Source organism: Nomascus leucogenys, chromosome 5 (genome assembly GCF_006542625.1).
Source record: "Nomascus leucogenys isolate Asia chromosome 5, Asia_NLE_v1, whole genome shotgun sequence".
Classification (NCBI taxonomy): Eukaryota; Metazoa; Chordata; class Mammalia; order Primates; family Hylobatidae; genus Nomascus; species Nomascus leucogenys.
In genome coordinates this window covers 26,724,867-26,744,028 of record NC_044385.1, presented here as the reverse complement: position 1 = coordinate 26,744,028, position 19,162 = coordinate 26,724,867, and the positions used below count along the sequence as shown (strand labels likewise).

Genomic DNA, 19,162 nt, shown 5'->3' with positions numbered 1-19,162 from the left:
ACCTATGGTTTTTGTGACTGGTGCAAGATTGAATAGCACCACATATTTCAGTTATCTTCTTCTGTATCTTATTAACCTGGTGCATCTGTGATCTTGAACAAGTTAACTTAGTGGAATTTTGTAAAATGGAAATAAATATGCCTGTCAGGGTCACTATGATTATAAAGATAGAAAAATATGTGAGTATACTTTGAAGAGCAAAATCCAAACTACCAGCTGAAGGAATGATTCATATTCCAATGGGGCTGAACACCTTTTCACAGACACTTGTTTATTGCTAGGTTAACTCAGGTACTATTGCAATACTGGGTACCCTTGTGTGGCTGCAGCAGTCAGTAGTGTCGCTGACACTGTGATGGCAGCCCCTACAGGCAGCCGTCGCAATAGTTAACCAGAAAAGAACCAGAAAAATACAGGATTATGCCCTTGCAACTTCAATACATCTTGGTGATTCAGGATTTTCTGCAGAGGGCATGTAAATGCTTGACATTCTCAGTAACACATCATAGTTCAGGAGGCAGCATTGCAGTTCCGCTGCCTAAATTCTGTTTGAGAAGTGGTGATGACCACCAAAGGGATCTTGTTTTTTTTTTTTTTTTTTCATTTGCTTTGTGAAATTGGGAAGTGGTTACAAGAGAAAAATGCTGAAGAAATAAGTACATAGATGGTGTTCTAGAAGTGAATATAGACTGGGTGAGAATTGCTTCTTTCCTCAAAGGATTTTTGTGTTTGCTATTTTTAGGTCTTTTGGACCCATGCTTTAAGGGTCAAGTGTTAACTTTTCAGAAACAACATTTAATGAGTCAAGATAAAAACCATTTGGTGCAGGGATTCTTCTTTCAAATGGAGGAAATTCAGGAGAGACGAGAAATTTCCCACCATTATAAGAATTCCACTGGAGGCTTACTGAAGCTGCTCAGAAAATGAATGTATCCGCTCCTATCTTTCATTCCTTTTGTCTTCCTGCCCATCCATGAAAGGAAGTGAAAAAGAAATGTTGCAAAGAAGAATAGAGAGATGATAAGGTTTTCGTTCTAGAGGCTGAATGTGCAAAATGTTAAGCTCTCAAATGAGATAGAAAAAAAATGCAGCCTTGCTTATAAAAGGCGATTGGGTCCTGGACAATGCACTACAGACGCGGGTGCCTGCAGGATGTCTTGAGGCAGGTGGGTGGAAGTGTGAGGAAGCCACCTGGAAGAGGGAGGACAGGGCCCAAATCAGACACAGCTCTCCATCCTCCCTAAACAGGCTCGCCTAAGTGACACTTCCTTGTGTCCCAGGAAGTGACGATCAGCCAGTGTAGATGTTGTGACTCGCGGGTCTCACCCATTCCGAGGGTGCTGCAGGGCGCCCAGAGCGAGACGTCTTCCGCCGGCCCCATTCCCGAAGAGGCCGCGCCGTCGGGGGCTGAGACCCACTTGTACTGAGTCTCCAGCCGCCACCCTAGGCTGCTGGCGCTTCTAGGGGCTTTTGTGCTCTTTGCCAAACTCTGAGGGTGACCCTGAACCTAACGGCTCCCTAGAGAAGGGGACTGACAGAGGGCTCAGGCGAGGACAGGGATTGAGAAAGCGTGGAAACGGGGGAGGAGGAGTAGAATTTAAGAATGGTAAAAGTCCCGAGGTAGGAGAAAAGGAGGGGTAGGATCCAGGGTAGGATTGAATCCAATTCTTCTCCAATGAAACGGACCAAAAAAAAAAAAAAAAAAAAAAAAAAAAAAAAAAAAAGAAGGAAAGAAAGAAAAAGAAAAAAAAAAAGCCACTTATTCACATCAGCTCTCTCTCACCCTCAACCCGGCAAAAACCAAACACGAATAAAAATAAAACCTCCAGAGGCTCTTAGACGACCGTAAACTCTGCGGGTGGGGCACGAAACAAAAATAAACACAGGGACAGGCGGGCAAGAGAGCGCGGGAGGAGGAGGAGGAGAAAGAGGAGGAGGAGGAGGAGGCGGCTCCGCATCCCTAATGAGGGAATGAATGGAGAGGCCCCCTCGGCTGGCGCCCGCCCACCCGGCGGCGGCCGCCAAGTGCCTCTGGGCGCTGCGTGCCGCGCCCGCTGCTCCGCGCGCAGCCGGCTCGGGCCGCTCCTCCTGACTGAGGCGCGGCGGCGGCGGCGGTGGCTGTGACCGCGCGGACTGAGCGGAGACATTCGCGCCGGGGGCTCGGGCACCGCCGCCGCTGGGCCCCGGGCGCGTGGATGCGGCTGGGTCGGGCGGCGCCGCACACCTGAGGCGGAGAACGGGGCGCGGCGCGGGCGACGCTGTCAGGGCCGCGGTTCCTGACGCCCAGGCGCTCGCCAGGACGAGCCAGGCAGTGATTTGAGGCACCGGGTTCACCTTCACCCATGGTCCGGAGAGCCTAGCGGGGCTCGCCGCCGCCTCCCGGCTCCCCTTCCACGCCTCCCACCCCTCGGCGCCGCATCCTGCCAGCCTCGCCGCCCCGCCAGCGCCGGGCAATCGCCTCGCCCGAAGCCCTCCCTCGTTACTGTCCGCATACCGCGGCGGCGCCGCCGCGGGAAGCGGCTCCCCCTCCTCTTCCTCCGCGTCCTCTTCCCTCTTTCCCTCGCCGGGGCCGCTTGTTGCACCGCCCCGCGGCCTGCGGGAGCCGCTCGCCCCGGCCTTGTGCTCGCGTCCGCACCTCTTTCCTGTCGCCCCCGGGGCCCGCACCCCAGCCCGGCCAGCGAGACCCCGGCCAGACCCCGCTGCCCGCACAAAATGTCGGCCCGGACGCCATTGCCGACGGTGAACGAGCGGGACACGGAAAACGTGAGTAACGGGAGCCTCCCTCGGGAGCAGTGGGGGCGAGACCCTCCTTCGATCCCCACTTCACCCGCGCTTGGGCCGTCCCCCGTGCCTCCGCGCGGCCACCCGCGGCTGGGTCCCCACCTGGAGCCCGGCATGACCCTCAACCACTGCTCAGCCCTATTCTTCATTCCAACCCCATTTCGCTTGTTTCCCCCCAAGGGTGAGGTTGGGGAAACGTAAGTGGCGCCCTCTCGCTCGGAGGTGGTCCTCCAGGGGCGGATGGGGTGATGGAGGGCAGAGAGGCAGAATGGGATGGCAGAGTGGGCAGTCAGGATTGCTTTATTTCTACTCTGCATTCTGTGCCCCCACCCGAATGAATGCTTGCTTTACAATAGCAGATGAGCCGGCTACCTCTCACACTCTTGCTTTTCTGGATCTTTCAATCCTTTGCACCCTCCCCTCCTCCCCCCGCATTGCCCCATGACTCTGCTTTTTGTAACATTGTGTCCACATTTTGGGTCATGGGCACCAAAGGGAGAAGGATGGGAATGGAAGTGGAGATGTGTGCGTGTTTGTGTATGAGTTTATACTGCTGTGACACTCTTAGTAGGGATGAGTAGAAGAATTTCACGAACAGCATCTATGGCCCTGGGGTTACGGCAAAATGTTGAAAAGCCACATGAAGCCAAGGGCTTTTTAATCTCTTCCTTAAGTCAGTGATAATGATGCAGGGCAGGTTTTACTTTAAATATCTCTCCTTCTTGGAGTGTCACAAGGTGCACATCTTTGAAGGAGGGATTTTCTGTGTCTTTGATCAGATTGCACTCTGGAGCTGTTATCAAGATGCAGATGTGCCTGGCTTTTAAACGCTTGAAAAACGAAAAGAACAAGATCCCTTGTATTTCCACCTTCTGAAAAGTACAGTTGTGTGTGTGTGTGCAAGTTCCTTTGTGGGAAGGTTTTCTTGTTTTTGTTTTTGTTTAAAACACTCAAGACCTGTAAATAGGGCTTGGCTGATTTTCCGACTGATTTTAAGGACCTAGAGGGGTACTAAGTTTTGGCCAGCTGTCCAGAGCTCTCTGTCTAGTTATCTCATCAGCCGTCCAGCTTTTGATGTACCACTGACTTCTTGGGGTTGGTAAAATAAAATAACGAAGCACTTTGGTGTTCTTAGACAAAAGGCATGAGAGAAAGGATACAGGCTCACTTCTGAGTTGTTGGAGGGGGTATAAACAGATGATTTCATCTTAGGAGGGAAGCACAGAAATTTAATATAATTATACAAAGAGAGAAGAAATTCTAGTAAGAGACCATTGTTAGAGGACCTATGAAGATGTTTCAGAGTATGCTTTTGTCTTCTCTAGCGCCGTGCGTTTAAAATGGGAAAGATAGTGTAAGGCTGCTGCTATCATAAATTAGAACTTCATTTGCATCATAACTGTTTTAGAAAATATAATTGATAAATAATTTTGATTGAGAGATTGAACAAGGTCAGAGAAAAAGATGGATATTTTGGTTTAAGTTGGTTTTAAAGCCGAGTTGGCACAGAATTTTTCTAACAGGAACACTAAAAAAATGCCTGTCATTCAAGAGTGTGAATGAAAAGTATGACAGATGATAACCTTTGTTTTTATTAGCAAATTACTGTATGTGTTAACCCAGGTGGAGTGGAAAAATACATCGTTTTTATTTTCTTTTAGATTTTGAGTAGTATAGCTCTTCTCATACTTGTATGAATAAGGTACTTCATAAAGACATGAGATATAATTACAGAAATATGCGTTAAGGAATAGTACAAAATGCAGCTTCTCATGTGAGAACACACAAAAAAGGATTTTAAAGCTAAGCAATAATAGTATAAATTTTGTTGTGAGTACCTTCTGAAAATGATTATGCTGTATAAACTGATTTGCTGTTTCTGAACATGTTATTTCAAAGTCACTTTTATGGTCTTGTGCCTTATTGTGTTGTACATAATGATATCTCCATTTAGCTTACTTTACCCGCATCCTTATTTTCTCCTAATTGCTGTGGAAAGTATCTATTATACGACACCTGTCAATTAATCAATAAGCATGCACTCAGCATATTCATTTTTTAGGTAAAGGGTTGGGAAGGGGATATAGAAGTAGTGTTTAAGATAAGATCTCTCCCTGCAAGGAGCTTACAGAAGAGGTAATAATCCCAAACAAGTAATATATAGTAGAAGACATTGTGTGAATAGGGCTAAATTGGTTTATAGGTGTTATAGGTGTTTATCAAAGAGGCCACCACTGATGGCTACTAAATCACCATTGGTGACTCTCTTTATTCTCTAGTTGGTAGTAAATGGCATCATCCATTTTTACTTCTCATTGATGAAATAAAGTAACAAACCTGCTTGTTAGCTAATATATTAATGCCAGTATGGCAGCCAAAATGTATTTTTGTTTGTAGTCATTTTCAATTACATGACATATTTTTAAAAATAGTTACGAAACTTTTATATTCATATGACTATTAAAGGGTTCTAAGTCCTTTGGTATATCAAGGACACTAACTAAAAACATTTTATTTTCTTTAGAAATTAAAATCAACAAATACAGTAATTTAAAACACCATCTTGATATTTCGTTGTCGTTTGCAGTTAATATAAACATTTCTTTGGTCATCCATATAACGTATTTGGATTTTGTCTCCTTGGGAATATATAATATCTACCCTTCTCAGTGTCACTAATATATATTCAGGATAAATTAAAAATCCCAAAAGAGGAATATTATAGCACTGATCTCTTATATACTACTACTATATATAGTAGAATGAGAAAGAATTGCTTTTCTCTAAGAACAGTCTATGTGTACTTTTTCAGGAGTATTTTCTTTGATGAAAGATTTGTGTGTGCCTTGTTAATAGGCCTCAACGGGCTAAATACAACAGGACAACCAATGATTAATTTTTAAGGCAATAAACACTTTGTAGTAAAGTAAAAAAATATGTGTTGCAGGTAATAGAATCTATGCAAAATGTGTTTGATTTTAGATTATAAACAGTCCAGAAAAAGAGTAAAAAAGATTTCTCTTTTTTTCTTTTGTTAGATTTTATTTGGATAATTCCACCATGGATATGGATAATATATTATCATTACTCTTACATGTTTTTTAATGAAACAAGAAAAAAATTTTTAGTATTTGGGAAAAACTCTGATTATGCTAATTATTAATGGGTCAAAAATGCTCAGCCTAGCTTTCTGTGATGAAATTTTGATGAGTATGAAGAAAACTCTTTTCACTACTTCTTGGGATGTTTTAAAATTGAATTCAGTTCGATTAAAAAGTCTTTAATAAAAAAAGACAATGTTGAGTCTTGTGACATACTGAAATTCATGGCGGTGATTATAATGATTACCTATTGTAACTAAGGTTGCCATCAGTAGTTTGTCTTGTGAGGATCATTGTTAATGGCATGAAGTAGTGAGAGGAAAGCATACCTTTGTCACTACCCTTAGATTTTCTGTGCATCCTTCACATGTCACAGTACCTATCACATAGCATCTAATTGCCTGACTTTGTCTCCCTTAGTCTGTATTGCCAGTGCCCAGCACAGTGACTAGTACTAGTATATAAGAAATCAGTGCTGTAACACCCCCTTTGAATTTTTTCATTTTTCATCAAATATATTGGTGACATTGGTGAGGGTAGACATTACGTATTACAACCTGAGAGGCTGAATGAAGCCTTCAGAGAGAAAATTTAGTGACCTACCCAAGGTTAATAATTCTGTCCTTCAAGGTTAATAATGAAAATCTGACACCTTCCACTATTACTGTATTCATGCTGTTACTTCTAGAAAGTGTTTTTTTGTTTTTTGTTTCGTTTGTGTCTTAAAGATTTTAGAAGAGTGGCTCACACCTCTAATCCCAGCACTTTGTGGGGCTGCGGTGGGAGGATTGCTTGAATCCAGGAATTCCAGACCAGCATGGGCAACATGGAGAAACCCTGTCTCCACTAAAAATACAAAAATAAGCTGGCATGGTGGTGTGTGCCTGTAGTCATTCACAGCTACTACGGAGGCTGAGGTGGGAGGGTTGCTTGAGCCCAGGAGATAAAGGCTGCAGTGAGCCAAGATCACACTGCTGCACTCCAGCCCCGGGTGACAGAGTGTGAACCCTGTTAAAAAAAAAAAAAAAGATTTTAGAAGAGTATATGAAATGGTATGATACTTTATTAGAGGAAGAACAGGGTATGCCATCCCTATCCCTATTTCTGAACCTTTACTGTTTCCTGTGTGGAGTGCCTTGCACTTGTCTCTTCATATCAAATTTACAAATCCTTTATGACTTGTCTCATTGTTTAAACAAGACTTCTGAAATGATTGCAGCTAATATTGTTGTTTGTTGTACCTGAACAGTGGTGGATGTATATAGTCCACATCAGTGGTCTCTAAAGTGGGTGTGCAGGGCAACACATTGGAAGAAGAAATGTATTTAGTGTCTATCACTTCACTTCTGACCTACATGCTATTATTACGTCTTTTTTTTTTTTAAATAAAAATCCAGGTCATATAGAATTAGACACGATTTTAAAGTTGTTATTATTATTTTTGTTGTTATTATTTTTCTTCTTCCAGCTCATTGTTTCCTTTGGGGGTCATTTTCTCTTTTCCTGAAGAATATCTGTGGAAGTTCTTTTGGTGAAGGATTGTTAGTCATGAACTTTTCTAGATCTGAAGACATATTTTGCCTTAATTCTTAAAAGATAGCTTTGCTTAGTCTGTAACTCTAGGTTGATAGTTTGATTTCTTTCACCACTCAGAAGGTGGTATTCCATTGTCTATTGATTTACATTGTTTCTGTTCAGGAGTCATCTGCTATTTGGTGTGTGATCCTTTCTGTCTGTCTCTATCTTGTATGGATTCATATGTCTCATCAGTTATGGAAATGTACCAACCATTATGTCTTTGAATGTTACCTTACCTCTGTTCTGCATAGTATTTCTGGCATTCTGGTTAGATGTGCTAAAATTTATCATTCTATCCTTCATGTTTAACCTGTCATTCATTTTTTTCCTCCTATTTCATTGTTTCTCTGTACTCCAATCTGTAGTATAACCTATGCTATAGTTACCATATATGTTTAGATCTTTCTTCAGCTGTATATAACCCTGTTAACCTATCTGTTGAATTTTTTTTCGTTGTGGTAAAAAGCACACATCAGATACACCCTTTTAACAAATTTTTAAGTGTACAGTACAGTATTTTTGGTGGGGAGGGAGTAGATTTTAGTGGTGGTAAGGTGGCAATTTTTTTTTTATTTTTTCACGTCTTTTAATTTAATTTTATGATATGTATTAGATCTATTAGTGCCTATTTTGGGGGTATATGTGTTAATTTGATACATTCATATAATCAAATTAAGGCAATTGGGATATCTATCACTTTACATATTGATCTTTTCATTGTACTAGCAACATTAAAATTATTCTAGCTATTTTGAAATGTACAATCGATTACTGTTAACTATAGTCACCTGAGTGATCTGTTGAACACTAGGTCTTTTTCCTTCTATCTAAGTGTATGTTTATACTCATTAATCAATTTCTCTTCATCCTCCCCTTCCTACTAACCCTTTCTAGCCTTTGTTAACCACCGATCTACTCTCTATCTTCATGAGATCGCTTTTTTAGCTCCCACATATGAGTGAGAACATATTTGTCTCTCTGTACTTGGCTTATTTCACTTAACATAATGACCTCCAGTTTCATCCATGGGCACAATATTGTACAGCACATCTCTAGAAATTTTTCATCTTGTGTGACTGAAACTGTGTACATATTGAACAGCAACTCCCTATTTCCCTTTCTTTCCAGACCCTGGCAGCCACCACTCTTAGTTTCTGCTTTGATGAGTTTGACTGCTTTAGATACCTCACAAAAATGGGATCATGTAGCATTTATCCTCTGTAACTGGCTTATTTCATTTTAGCACAGTGCTCTAAAGGTTCATCCATGTCGTAGCATATGACAGGATTTCCTTCTTTTTTATAGCTGAATAATATTCCATTGTATTATGTACCTTGTTTTGTTTATCTGTTTATCTGCTGATGGACATTTGGGTTGCTTCTGCTTCTTGGCTCTTATAAATAATACCTCAGTAAATATGGGAGTGCAAAGATCTCTTCGAGATCCTGATTTTAGTTTTTTGGATAAATACCCAGAAATGGATTGTATGTTAGTTCTATTGTTGGGTCATATGGTAGTTCTACTGGGTCAAATGGTAAGTCTATTTTTAATTTTTTGAGGAGACTTCATATTGTTTTTAATAGCAGCTGCAGCATTTTACGTCTCCACCAACAGTGCACAAGGGTTGCAATTTCTCTACATCCTCACCAATGTTTATTTTCTATTTTTATTTTATTTTTGTTTTATGGTTTTTAAAATTATAACTATCCTGACAGTTGTAAAGTAAATATCTTACTGTGGTTTTGATTTGCATTTCCCAGATGATTTGTGATGTTCACCATCTTTTTATGTACCTGTTGGCCATTTGTATGTCTTCTTTAGAGAAATGTCTATTCAACTCCTTTGCATATTTAAAAATCAAGTTGTTTTAATCAAGTTTGCATATAGTTTTGCTCATACTGTAGTGTGCTTTTTCACTCTGTTGTTTTCTTTGATGTGCAGAAGCTTTTTAGTTTGATTTAGTCCTGATTGTTTATTTTTGCTTTGTTGGCTGTGCTTTTGATATCATATACAAGAAGTCTTTGTCAAGGCCAATATCATGAAGCTCTTCTCCTATGTTTTCTTCTAGGAGTTTTATAATTCAGGTCTTAAATTTAAATCTTTAATTCCTTTTGAGATAGTTTTTGTGTATGATATAATATGAGGGTCTAGCGTCATTCTTTGCCATATGTATATATCCATTTTCCCAGCACCATTTGTTGAAAAGACTGTCCTTTACCCATTGTGAATTTTTGGCATCCATGTTGAAATCATTTGACTGTGTATGCATGGGTTCATTTCTGAGCTCTCTATTCTGTTCTTAGTGTGTATCTCTGTCTTTAAGCTAGTACTATACTATTTTGATTACCACAGCTTTGTAATATGTTTTGAAGCCAGTAAGCGTGAGGCTTCTAACTTTGTTCTTTCTGAAGATTGTTTAGGCCATTCAGGGTCCTTTGCGGTTCCATATGAATTTTATAATTTTTTTGTTTCTGTAAAAAATGCCATTAGGATAGTTCTTTGTTAGTGCATAGAAATGTAACTGACTATTGTACGTTGATTTTGTAGCCTGAAACTGTTGAATTTGTTTATTATTTCTAGCAGTTCTTTTTTTGGTATTTGGAATCCTTGGGGTTTTCTACGTATAAGATAATCTCATCTACAAACAGTGATAATTTTACTTCTTTCTGATTTGGATACCTTTTATTTATTTATTTTTTTCTTGTCTAACTGCTCTGCCTAGGACTTCTAATACTATGTTAAATAGAAGTGGCAAGAATGGGCATCCTTGTCTTGTTCTTGGTCTTAAAGGGAAACCTTTGTTTTCTACCACTGAGTGTTATATTAGTTGCGGGCTTTTTATATATGGTCTTTTTTATGTTGATGTAATTTTTTTTTCCATTCTTATTTTGTTGAGTGGTGTTTTTAATCATGAAAGGGTATTGAATTGTGTCAGTGCTTTTTCTGCATCTATTGAGATGATCAGGCAATTTTAATTTTCCTTCTATTAATGTGGTATATATCACATTGATTTTTGTATGTTGAGCCATCCTTGTATCCTAGGGATAATTCCCTCTTGGGCATGGTATGTGATCCTTCTAATGTGCTGTTGAATTTGAATTGCTAGTTTTTTTTTTTTTCCTGAGAATTTTTATATTGATATGCATTAGGGATATTGACTTGCAGTTTTCTTTTCCTGTGGTGACTTTTTCTGGTTTTTGTATCATGGTAATGCTGGCTTTATAAAATGAGTTAAGAAGTATTCTCTTCTCTTCTTTTTGGGGGAGAGTTTGAAAAGGGTTGGTTTTAATTCTTCTTTAAATGTTTAGTTTAATTCACTAGTGAAGCCATATGGCCTTGGGCTTATCGTTGTTGGAAGGTTTTTGATTCCTGATTCAATCTCCTTATTAGTTATAGCTTTGTTTAGATGTTCTGTTTTTTCATAACTTAGTTTTTGTAGGTTTATTAGGGTTCTCCAGAGAAACAAATCCAATAGGCTATACACAGATATATGAGAAGATTTATTATGGGAACTGGTCCATGTGATTATGGAGGCCATGAAGTCTCACAGTATTTCATCTGAAAGTGGGAGAACCAGGAAAACCAGTGATATAATTTAGTCTATGTCTGAAGGCCCAAGAACCAGTAGCTCTAATGCCTGCAAGCAGGATAAGATGGATATCCCAGCTGAAGAAGAGAGAAATACATTTTCCGTTTTTTTTTCTTTATATTCCAATCGGGCTCTCTCTATGGATTGAATGATGCTTGCCCACATTGATGAAGGTATATGCTTTGTTCAGTTGCTGATCAAAATGCTAACCTCTTCTGGAAAAACTCTCTTGGATATACCCCAAAATAATATTTTGCCAGCTATCTGAGCATTCCTCAGCCCAGTCAAGTTGACATATAAAATTAACTATCATGGTAAGTTATATGTTTCTAGGAATTTATACATTTCTTCTGTGTTATCTGATTTGTTGGAATATGATTATTCATGGTAGTATCTTATATCCTTTTTGTTTCTGTGGCATCATTTGTAATATTTCCTCTTTCATTTCTGATTTTGTTTGAGTCCTTTTTTTTCCTAGTCAGAGGTTTGTCAAATTTGTTGATCTTTTCAAAAAACCAAGTCTTTTGTTGATTTTTTTCTGCTGTTTTTATATTCACTAATTTGTTATTTCTGCTCTAATCCTTTTTATTTCCTTTCTTCTGCTAAATTTTGGCTTAGTTAGCTCTTCTTTCTCTAGTCCTTGAGGTGTTGAGTTAGATTATTTATTTGAAGGCTTTCTCTTTTTTTTTTTTTTGTTTGAGATAGAGTCTTGCTCTGTCATCCAGGCCGGAGAGCTATGGCGCAATCTCAGCTCACTGCAGCCTCTGCTTCCTGGATTCAAGTGATTCTCTGCCTCAGCCTCCTGAGTAGCTGGGATTACAGGTGCCTGCCACCATACCTGGCTAATTTTTGTATTTTTAGAAGAGACAGGGTTTCACCATGTTGGCCAGGCTGGTCTAAAACTCCCAACCTCAAGTGATCTACCCACCTTGGCCTCCCAAAGTGCTGGGATTACAGGCAAGAGCCACCACACCCAGCCTCTTATTCTTTAACGTAGGTGTTTTTTAATGAAGTCATGATAAACTTCCCTCTTAGTACTGCTTTTGCTGCATCCGGTAAGTTTTGCTGTTGTATTTTTGTTATCTGTCCTGGAGAATGTTCTGTGTGTGCTTGAGAAGAATTTATATTGTGCTGCTTTTGGGTGGAATGCTCTGTATGTCTGTGTGTCCATTAGGTCAATTTGTTCTACAGTGTTCTTCAGGTCCTCTGTTTCCTTGTTGATCTTCTGTCTAGATATTCTATCATTATTGAAGTAGGGTATTGAAATTTTTTATTGTTATGTTGCCATCTATTCCTGCCTTCAGTTCTGTCATGTTTGCTTCTGCTCTGATGTTGGGTGCATATGTATTTATAATTGTTATAGCTTCCTCATGAATTGATCCTTTTATCATTACGTAATATTCTTCTGTGTCTCTTGTGACACTTTTTGACATAAGGTCTGTTTTATCTGATGTAAGTTTGGCTACCTCTGCTCTCTTTTGGTTATTTCATCCTTTAATTTTTAGCCTGTGGGTGTCCTTAAATGTAAAGTGAATCTCTTGTACACAACATATAGTTGGATCTTATATTTTAATCTTTCAACAACTGTGTCTTTTGATTATGGTGTTTAATCCATCTTCATTTGGTGCAATTAGTGATAGGGAAGGACTTACTATTGCCATTTTGTTAACTATTTTCTGTCTTGTGGGTTTTTGTCCCTCTTATCCTCTCTTGCTGTATTCCTATGTGTTTCATTGATTTTTCTGTAGTGACATCTAGTGTAAGCTGGGTTCTATCAGTATCTAAAACCAGTCCCTCTGGCAGTCCCCTAAAAATCAGAGTATTGGATCCATGCTCCACTCTTCTTTTTCCCCATCTGTTGAATTTTTAATTTCATTTATCATATTTTTAATTTCTAAAAGTTTTAAGATTTTTCTCTTAAGCTTGTCTGCCTTTTTAAGTAGATTCTTGGACTTTGCTTATTTTATGATTTCATCTTCATTTCCTTGAACATTTAATATATAGTAATTTGCATCCTGTTTCTCTGTAATTCTATTATCTGAAGTCCCTAGGAGGTTAGATTTATTGTTGATATCTGCTAATTCTCATTCACTATGGTTGTTTCTTATTGAATGTGCTGGTATTTGATGGTGAACTCCTCTTTGCCTAATTGTTATTTGTGTGAAACTTGGGGGCCTAAATTGAGGATGCTTCCTTCAGAAAGGGATTGCGTTTGCTTCTGCTGGGAACCCCTACTGACCTGGGGCACTTTAGTCTCCTGTAGGGATTCCTGGGAGTTGTAGGTTAAGCTCTCTAACCCTGTAGTGAGTCCAAGGCTTAGTATTTGACTCCAGGGTAACTAAGGCTTTTGTGGTAACTTTTAGTTGTTTGTTGATTTGTTTTTTTTTATGTTTGTTTACTTGCTTTTGTTTTGCCCTTGGAGGTCTCTCTTACTCTCTTATAGTTCAGTAATTCATTTAAAAAATATGTACTATTTTGGAGTACCCCTTATAATATCATGCCTACTGCACTGTAGAAATTCTGGAATAAGCTTTTTGTAAATGGGTCTTCAGAAATTTACATACTTATGGGATTTCCATACTTATGTTCCATACTTATGTAAATTTCCATACTTATGTTCCTAAACCATGTATCATTTCTGAAATTCTCATCTGTATACTTTAAAATGTGCATAATTTTCTGTTTATGAATCTTTCATTTGAAAATTTACTAGATTTTTGAAATTTGTTACAATTGTTAGAATGATTAATTTTCAAGAATGGCTCAGGCAAAGTGGAAATCTAACAGAACTTTTGCATAATTGGTGAATAGATCGAAATATGAGCATCATAATTAAATAAGTGCAAGCAGTTGTCCCCTACTTCCATTTGTGTGAGATGCTCTCATTAGCCATGACAGTCACTGAAATTAAGTAGCAACATAAGCTGGACTTATAATCAGTCCTTCAGTTCTTTATCACAAATTGTTAAGCCAACATTTACAAACTCAAGAAACATTCATTTGTATTGTATAACATTAATAATATTTTGCTAATCAATGAAAAGTTTGTACCATCAGAATTCAATATATTTCCAAAATTTTTTATACTATACTTTTTAATATGCATAATCTATTTATAAAGTAATTCATATGTAATTTATTAGTATTCCTGTGGGAGTGCATACTTACACATTTTGAAGCTAAAAATACCTTGGACTGTAGTTTAGAGGCCATTCTATGCCACAGAGTTTAGCATTGTTCTCTAATTCTTCTGCGTATAAACTTCTGCTTTCTAGCTAAATTGAAAATATTTTGAGGCCATGGACCACTTCCAGCATTATTTCTGTATATGTTTTATTACCTAGCATAGTGTTTGGCATATTTTTTGGTACTCAACAATTTAATAAACCAAGGTCTATTTTATTTATTTATTCTCAAATACAGTGAGTTTATGAACCACCTGAGGAGATTGTTTCAAATTTGCATTTCCTAACTCCTGCTCCCTCCCATTCTTTGTTCTTGCTCAGTTTTTCTAGGGTGGGGTCTAGGAATTTCTCTTTCTCCAAACCTTTAGGGAATTCTTAGACAGATATCCACCAGCTAGGTTTTGGAAAACACTGATTTATGTGATGATGATGATTACATTGTAATTAACCTCATATTATGATGAAAATGAAAAAACAATTATAGTTGATGGCTATATTTTAGAAAGTAGGATGGAAAAAATGATAAGTCAATCCTTTTGTGGGTGATGACAACAGTAGAAAATATCAGGGAATTTTCTGTAAGTAATAAGGTACATGCATGTGGTTGTTATAGGTGTGAGATATAAGAAAGGGGTAAAAGAGGAATTTCATGTTCTTCCCTTCCCTTCCCTCAAATTTATGTGGTTAACAATAAAGTGGAAGGGAGATGGCAACCGAAAAAGGAGTTTACCATATGGTGCCTGCTGTGGTGTGAATGTGCCTCCCAAAAGTTTGTGCGTTGGAAACTTAATACCCAATGCAACAGTGGTGGGAGATGGGGCCTAATAAGAGATGATTGGGTCTTGAGGTCAGAGCCCTCATGAATGGCTTAATGTTTTCTCAGTAGCAGGTTAGTTATCTCGATAGTGGGTTGTTATAAAGCAAGCCGTGCCCATAGTGCTTTTCTGTTTTGCACACTTGTTTACCCTTCTGCCCTTCTGCCTTTCTACCATGGGATGACACAGGCTGAAGGCCGTCACCAGATGCCAGCCCCTTGATATTGGACTTCCCAGCCTACAGAATCATGAGCTAAATAAATTTCTGTTCATTATAAATTACTCAGTCTGTCGTATTCTGTTATAGCAACAGAAAAGTGACTAAGACAGTGGCTTTAGTTATAGGCTGAATCTTTCTCCTGAGAAAGTGTTATTTAATACTGTTTTGACCACTATATCAGGTTAGTCCAGGTAGTAAGCAAATAAGAAGCTGAGCCACAGTACCAAATTATAGTGAACTACCTGTAAAGTGTATGGTAACAGGTTTAACAAGACTACCTTTCCTTTTGGGATCGGCAGTGCTGCTTTCACAATTTGAAAAGAGGGTTTGGTTTTATTTCCTTTTCTATTCGCTTCATCACAATTGAAGATGATAGGATACAAAGACAAATGAAACCTGTTCCCTGCTGTGGAGTGACTCAGAGCCTGAAGTGGGAGACAGACATAGAGACAAGTATAGTAGAAAGTTGCAGTTCCTTGTCATCCAGCTGATTAGAACACAGAGTAAAGAAGGAAGGAGAGGCAGGCCAGGTGCTCAAGAAAGCCTTTGAAATGAGGCTTGAAAGATAAGTACTCCTTCACCAAGTGGCTCTATGGAAAGTTGAGTTGGTGGGAAGAAGAGGGCATTCTGGGTGGAAGGTGCATTTGCACAAAGGCCCTGAGTGTGAAGTGGAGAAGAGGAGAGCATCGCCCTGAAGAGGGCAGCATTTAGTGAGAGGGCCTGGCTTGAGATTAGGCAGGGCCTTACATGCTGTAGCAAGAACCAGTCCTGGAGGCCGCAGAAGCTCTTGGAGGATTTAGGTGGAGGGTCAAGTTGATGAGATTTGTATTAAATATTTTCTGTGTGCCTGCATGCTTTAGAAACACTCTAGTTTTTAAATTCAGTGGGCTGCTTTCTCATGGTTTTTTATTTTTTTATTTTTATTTATTTATTTATTTTTTTGAGGTAGGGTCTTGTTCAGGCTAGAGTGCAGTAGCATGATCACAGCTCACTGCAGTCTTGGCCTTCCAGGTTCAATCAATCCATCCGCCTCAGCCTCCTGAGTAGCTGGGACTATAGGTGCTCACCACCATGCCTGGCTAATTTTTGTATTTTTTCGTAGAAATGGGAGTTTCGACATGTTGCCCAGGTTGGTTTCGAACTCTTGGGCTCAAGCGAGCCACCCTATCTCTGCCTCCCAAATTGCTGAAATTACAGGCATGAGCCACCACACCCAGCCTGAAAGCGCTTTTAATACAGTATTTATATACACTTTATTTGGCATATGAGAGAAAGGTTTGGTAAAGGGGAGACGCCAGTGCTAGTGACAAAGACTCTTGACAAACTTTAGTTAGGCTGCTCAGAGTCCTGTTCTCAACTAGGCCTTGACCTTGGCCCTCTATTTCCTTCCTGTCCTTACTGGGCCTGCACAACTCCGAATTAGCAAAGAATCTTGCTAAGTCAGTTTGGTGAGATATCACCCTTGATATCTGACCACCCCGAGAGCTGATTGAGTTCTTCACCCCCCACCTTTGATGTCTGAGTCCTTGGCCTGTCATTTGCAAGAACCCCCTTACCCTTGATGTCTCCTTTAGTACTTTTCCATCTATTGACCCTCTCACTCTGCTCCTTGCCTGTAAATCCCTAGCCATCTTTGCAATATTCAGAGTTGAGCCTGTCTCTTTTCTCTGTGGTAATACCACTATTAGAATAGTCTTGAGTAAAGTTTTCCTTATAGTTTTAACAAACAGAATAATTTTTTATTTAACACCAGTTAAGAAAAGATTCACATTTCATAATGAAATCCCACACATTTTTCACTGTGGTGGTATGTATTGGGAGTATGGTTACAGATGTCAGTGGTAACCATAAAACAATCACTTAGTAAACTAGAAAGTAGAGTTTCTCTAGATTTAGGGCAGAAGAATAGGATGATGAAAAGGGGCAAGGAGAAGGATTTAGCAAATACTAGGATTGGTATATTATTGTCCTTTAATGGGGATTGGTCTTTGTGATTTTTAATCAGTGATGAATATAGTTGAACTAAAGGGAAAGATTATTTAGCTACTGCTCTCTTCTGGGTTAGATTTATCTTTCTATTACTGCCTCTTCAGTTACTTAAGGAGGGATATTATTACTTTGTAAAGATAGTCTCCAGCCTGCTTTTAGTAATGAAAAGCAACTATTTGGCCGGGTGCGGTGGCTCACGCCTGTAATCCTGGCACTTTGGGAGGTTGAGGCAGGTGGATTGCCTGCGTTCAGGAGTTTGAGACCAGCCTGGGCAACAACGGTGAAACCCTGTCTCTACCAATACAAAAAATTAGCTGGGCATGGTGGCGTGGGCCTGTAGTCCCAGCTACTCGGGAGGCTGAGGCAGGAGAATCACTTGAACCCCAGAGGTGGAGGTTGCAGTGAGCCAAGATCGCACCACTGCACTCCAGCCTGGGAAACAGAGTGAGACTCCTCTCCAAAAAAAAAAAAAGAAAGAAAGAGAAAAGAAAAGAAAAGCAACTATAGGAATAGAAAGCAAAAAGCTATGGATAAGCTAGTTTATCTTGGATCAAATCACTAACCTTTCTTTCTTATGGCTCTTACTGGTACATCTCATTTTGGTACCTACTTACCTATGAACTGTCTTGGGTACTTTTTTCTACAGAAATTATTTATTAACTGAATAGCACTACTAAATCATGCCATTGATCCTTCTGGCCACTCTAGATTCTTTCTGTATTGCCTAAATACCAAGAACTAGAAGGAAATAAAGTATGTACTAGTAGCCACTGTTTAAACCAGTGGAATTGGCTTACTAGTGAATTGCTAACTACCAGTGCCCAAAGAACATCCTACGGAAGAAAGTCTTGAATAGAAAAGGTTGGAACCAGGTTGGTTGATCACTTCCACCTTTCCCTTCTACCTTCCTTTCCAGGAGGGGAGAAAAACAAGGAGAGGTAAGAGTATGGTCAGTGAGGAGACTCTATTCCCCTTTCTGCCAGAATTGAGTATCAGTTGCTAATTCTGCTTCGTATGTACTTTGTGACAGTAGTGTCAAACTGTACTGTAATTTTCTTTTTTTTTTTTTGAGATGGAGTCTCGCTCTGCCGCCCAGGCTGGAGTGCAGTGGTGCAATCTCGGCTCACTGCAAGCTCCACCTCCCAGGTTGACACCATTCTCCTGCCTCAGCCCACCAAGTAGCTGGGACTATAGGTGCCTGCCACCACACCCGGCTAAATTTTTTTGTATTTTTAGTAGAGACGGTGTTTCACCGTGTTAGCCAGGATGGTCTGGATCTCCTGACCTCGTGATCTGCCTGCCTCGGCCTCCCAAAGTGCTGGGATTACAGGCGTGGGCCACCGCGCCCAACCTCTGTACTGTGATTTTCTTAAGCCTGTCACACACATAATGCTGCAAACTCCTTGAGACCAAGAACACTATTACTGACTCCTGTATCAAGCAAACAGTGATACCTGCACTTTGCAGAATTGCTTGCCTTGCTGGATTAAAAACAGCAAGAGTATGTCAGTAAAATACATTCCTCTTCCTACAATACTTTAGCACAGTGCTGTGCACATAGTAGCAACTCATTGGATGTTTAGTAAATGTATACAATTAAGATTCATTCATTCCCTGGAAATATTGGAGTACTTTAAGAATATGAGGTGATGCTGTGTAGATACAGTATTTGCTGTTTAAATTCTGGTCATTTTTTGGTGAACATCTGAAGTATATCGGAGAGAGGTTCCTCTCTTTATGTTCATGATCATAAGTTAAAGTTATCATTAAAATTTCAATCTACTTCAAAAAATTAATTTAAGTTGATATGATTATTAGCTTATATTAGGAAATAATTACTGGATTTTGTTAGATTTACTAAGTATAACTGAACTGAAGAAGCTCTGACTACTAGAGTATTAAAT

The 19,162-nt window shown here is 39.6% G+C and overlaps 1 protein-coding gene across 5 annotated transcripts in view; it reads left to right on the top strand.

The window, feature by feature from the left end:
* The first annotated feature begins 2,006 nt into the window (after positions 1-2,006).
* MARK1 (microtubule affinity regulating kinase 1) overlaps positions 2,007-19,162 on the top strand; it is a 137,837-nt gene continuing 120,681 nt past the window's right edge. For 4 of the 5 annotated variants that reach the window (XM_030812852.1, XM_030812848.1, XM_030812850.1 and 1 more), the window contains exon 1: positions 2,007-2,763. In XM_030812852.1, coding sequence (XP_030668712.1) covers positions 2,713-2,763 — 51 coding nt within the window. In that variant the 5' untranslated portion in view covers positions 2,007-2,712. The remainder of the gene's footprint in view (positions 2,764-19,162) is intronic. The other variant, XM_030812853.1, reaches the window with a different exon arrangement.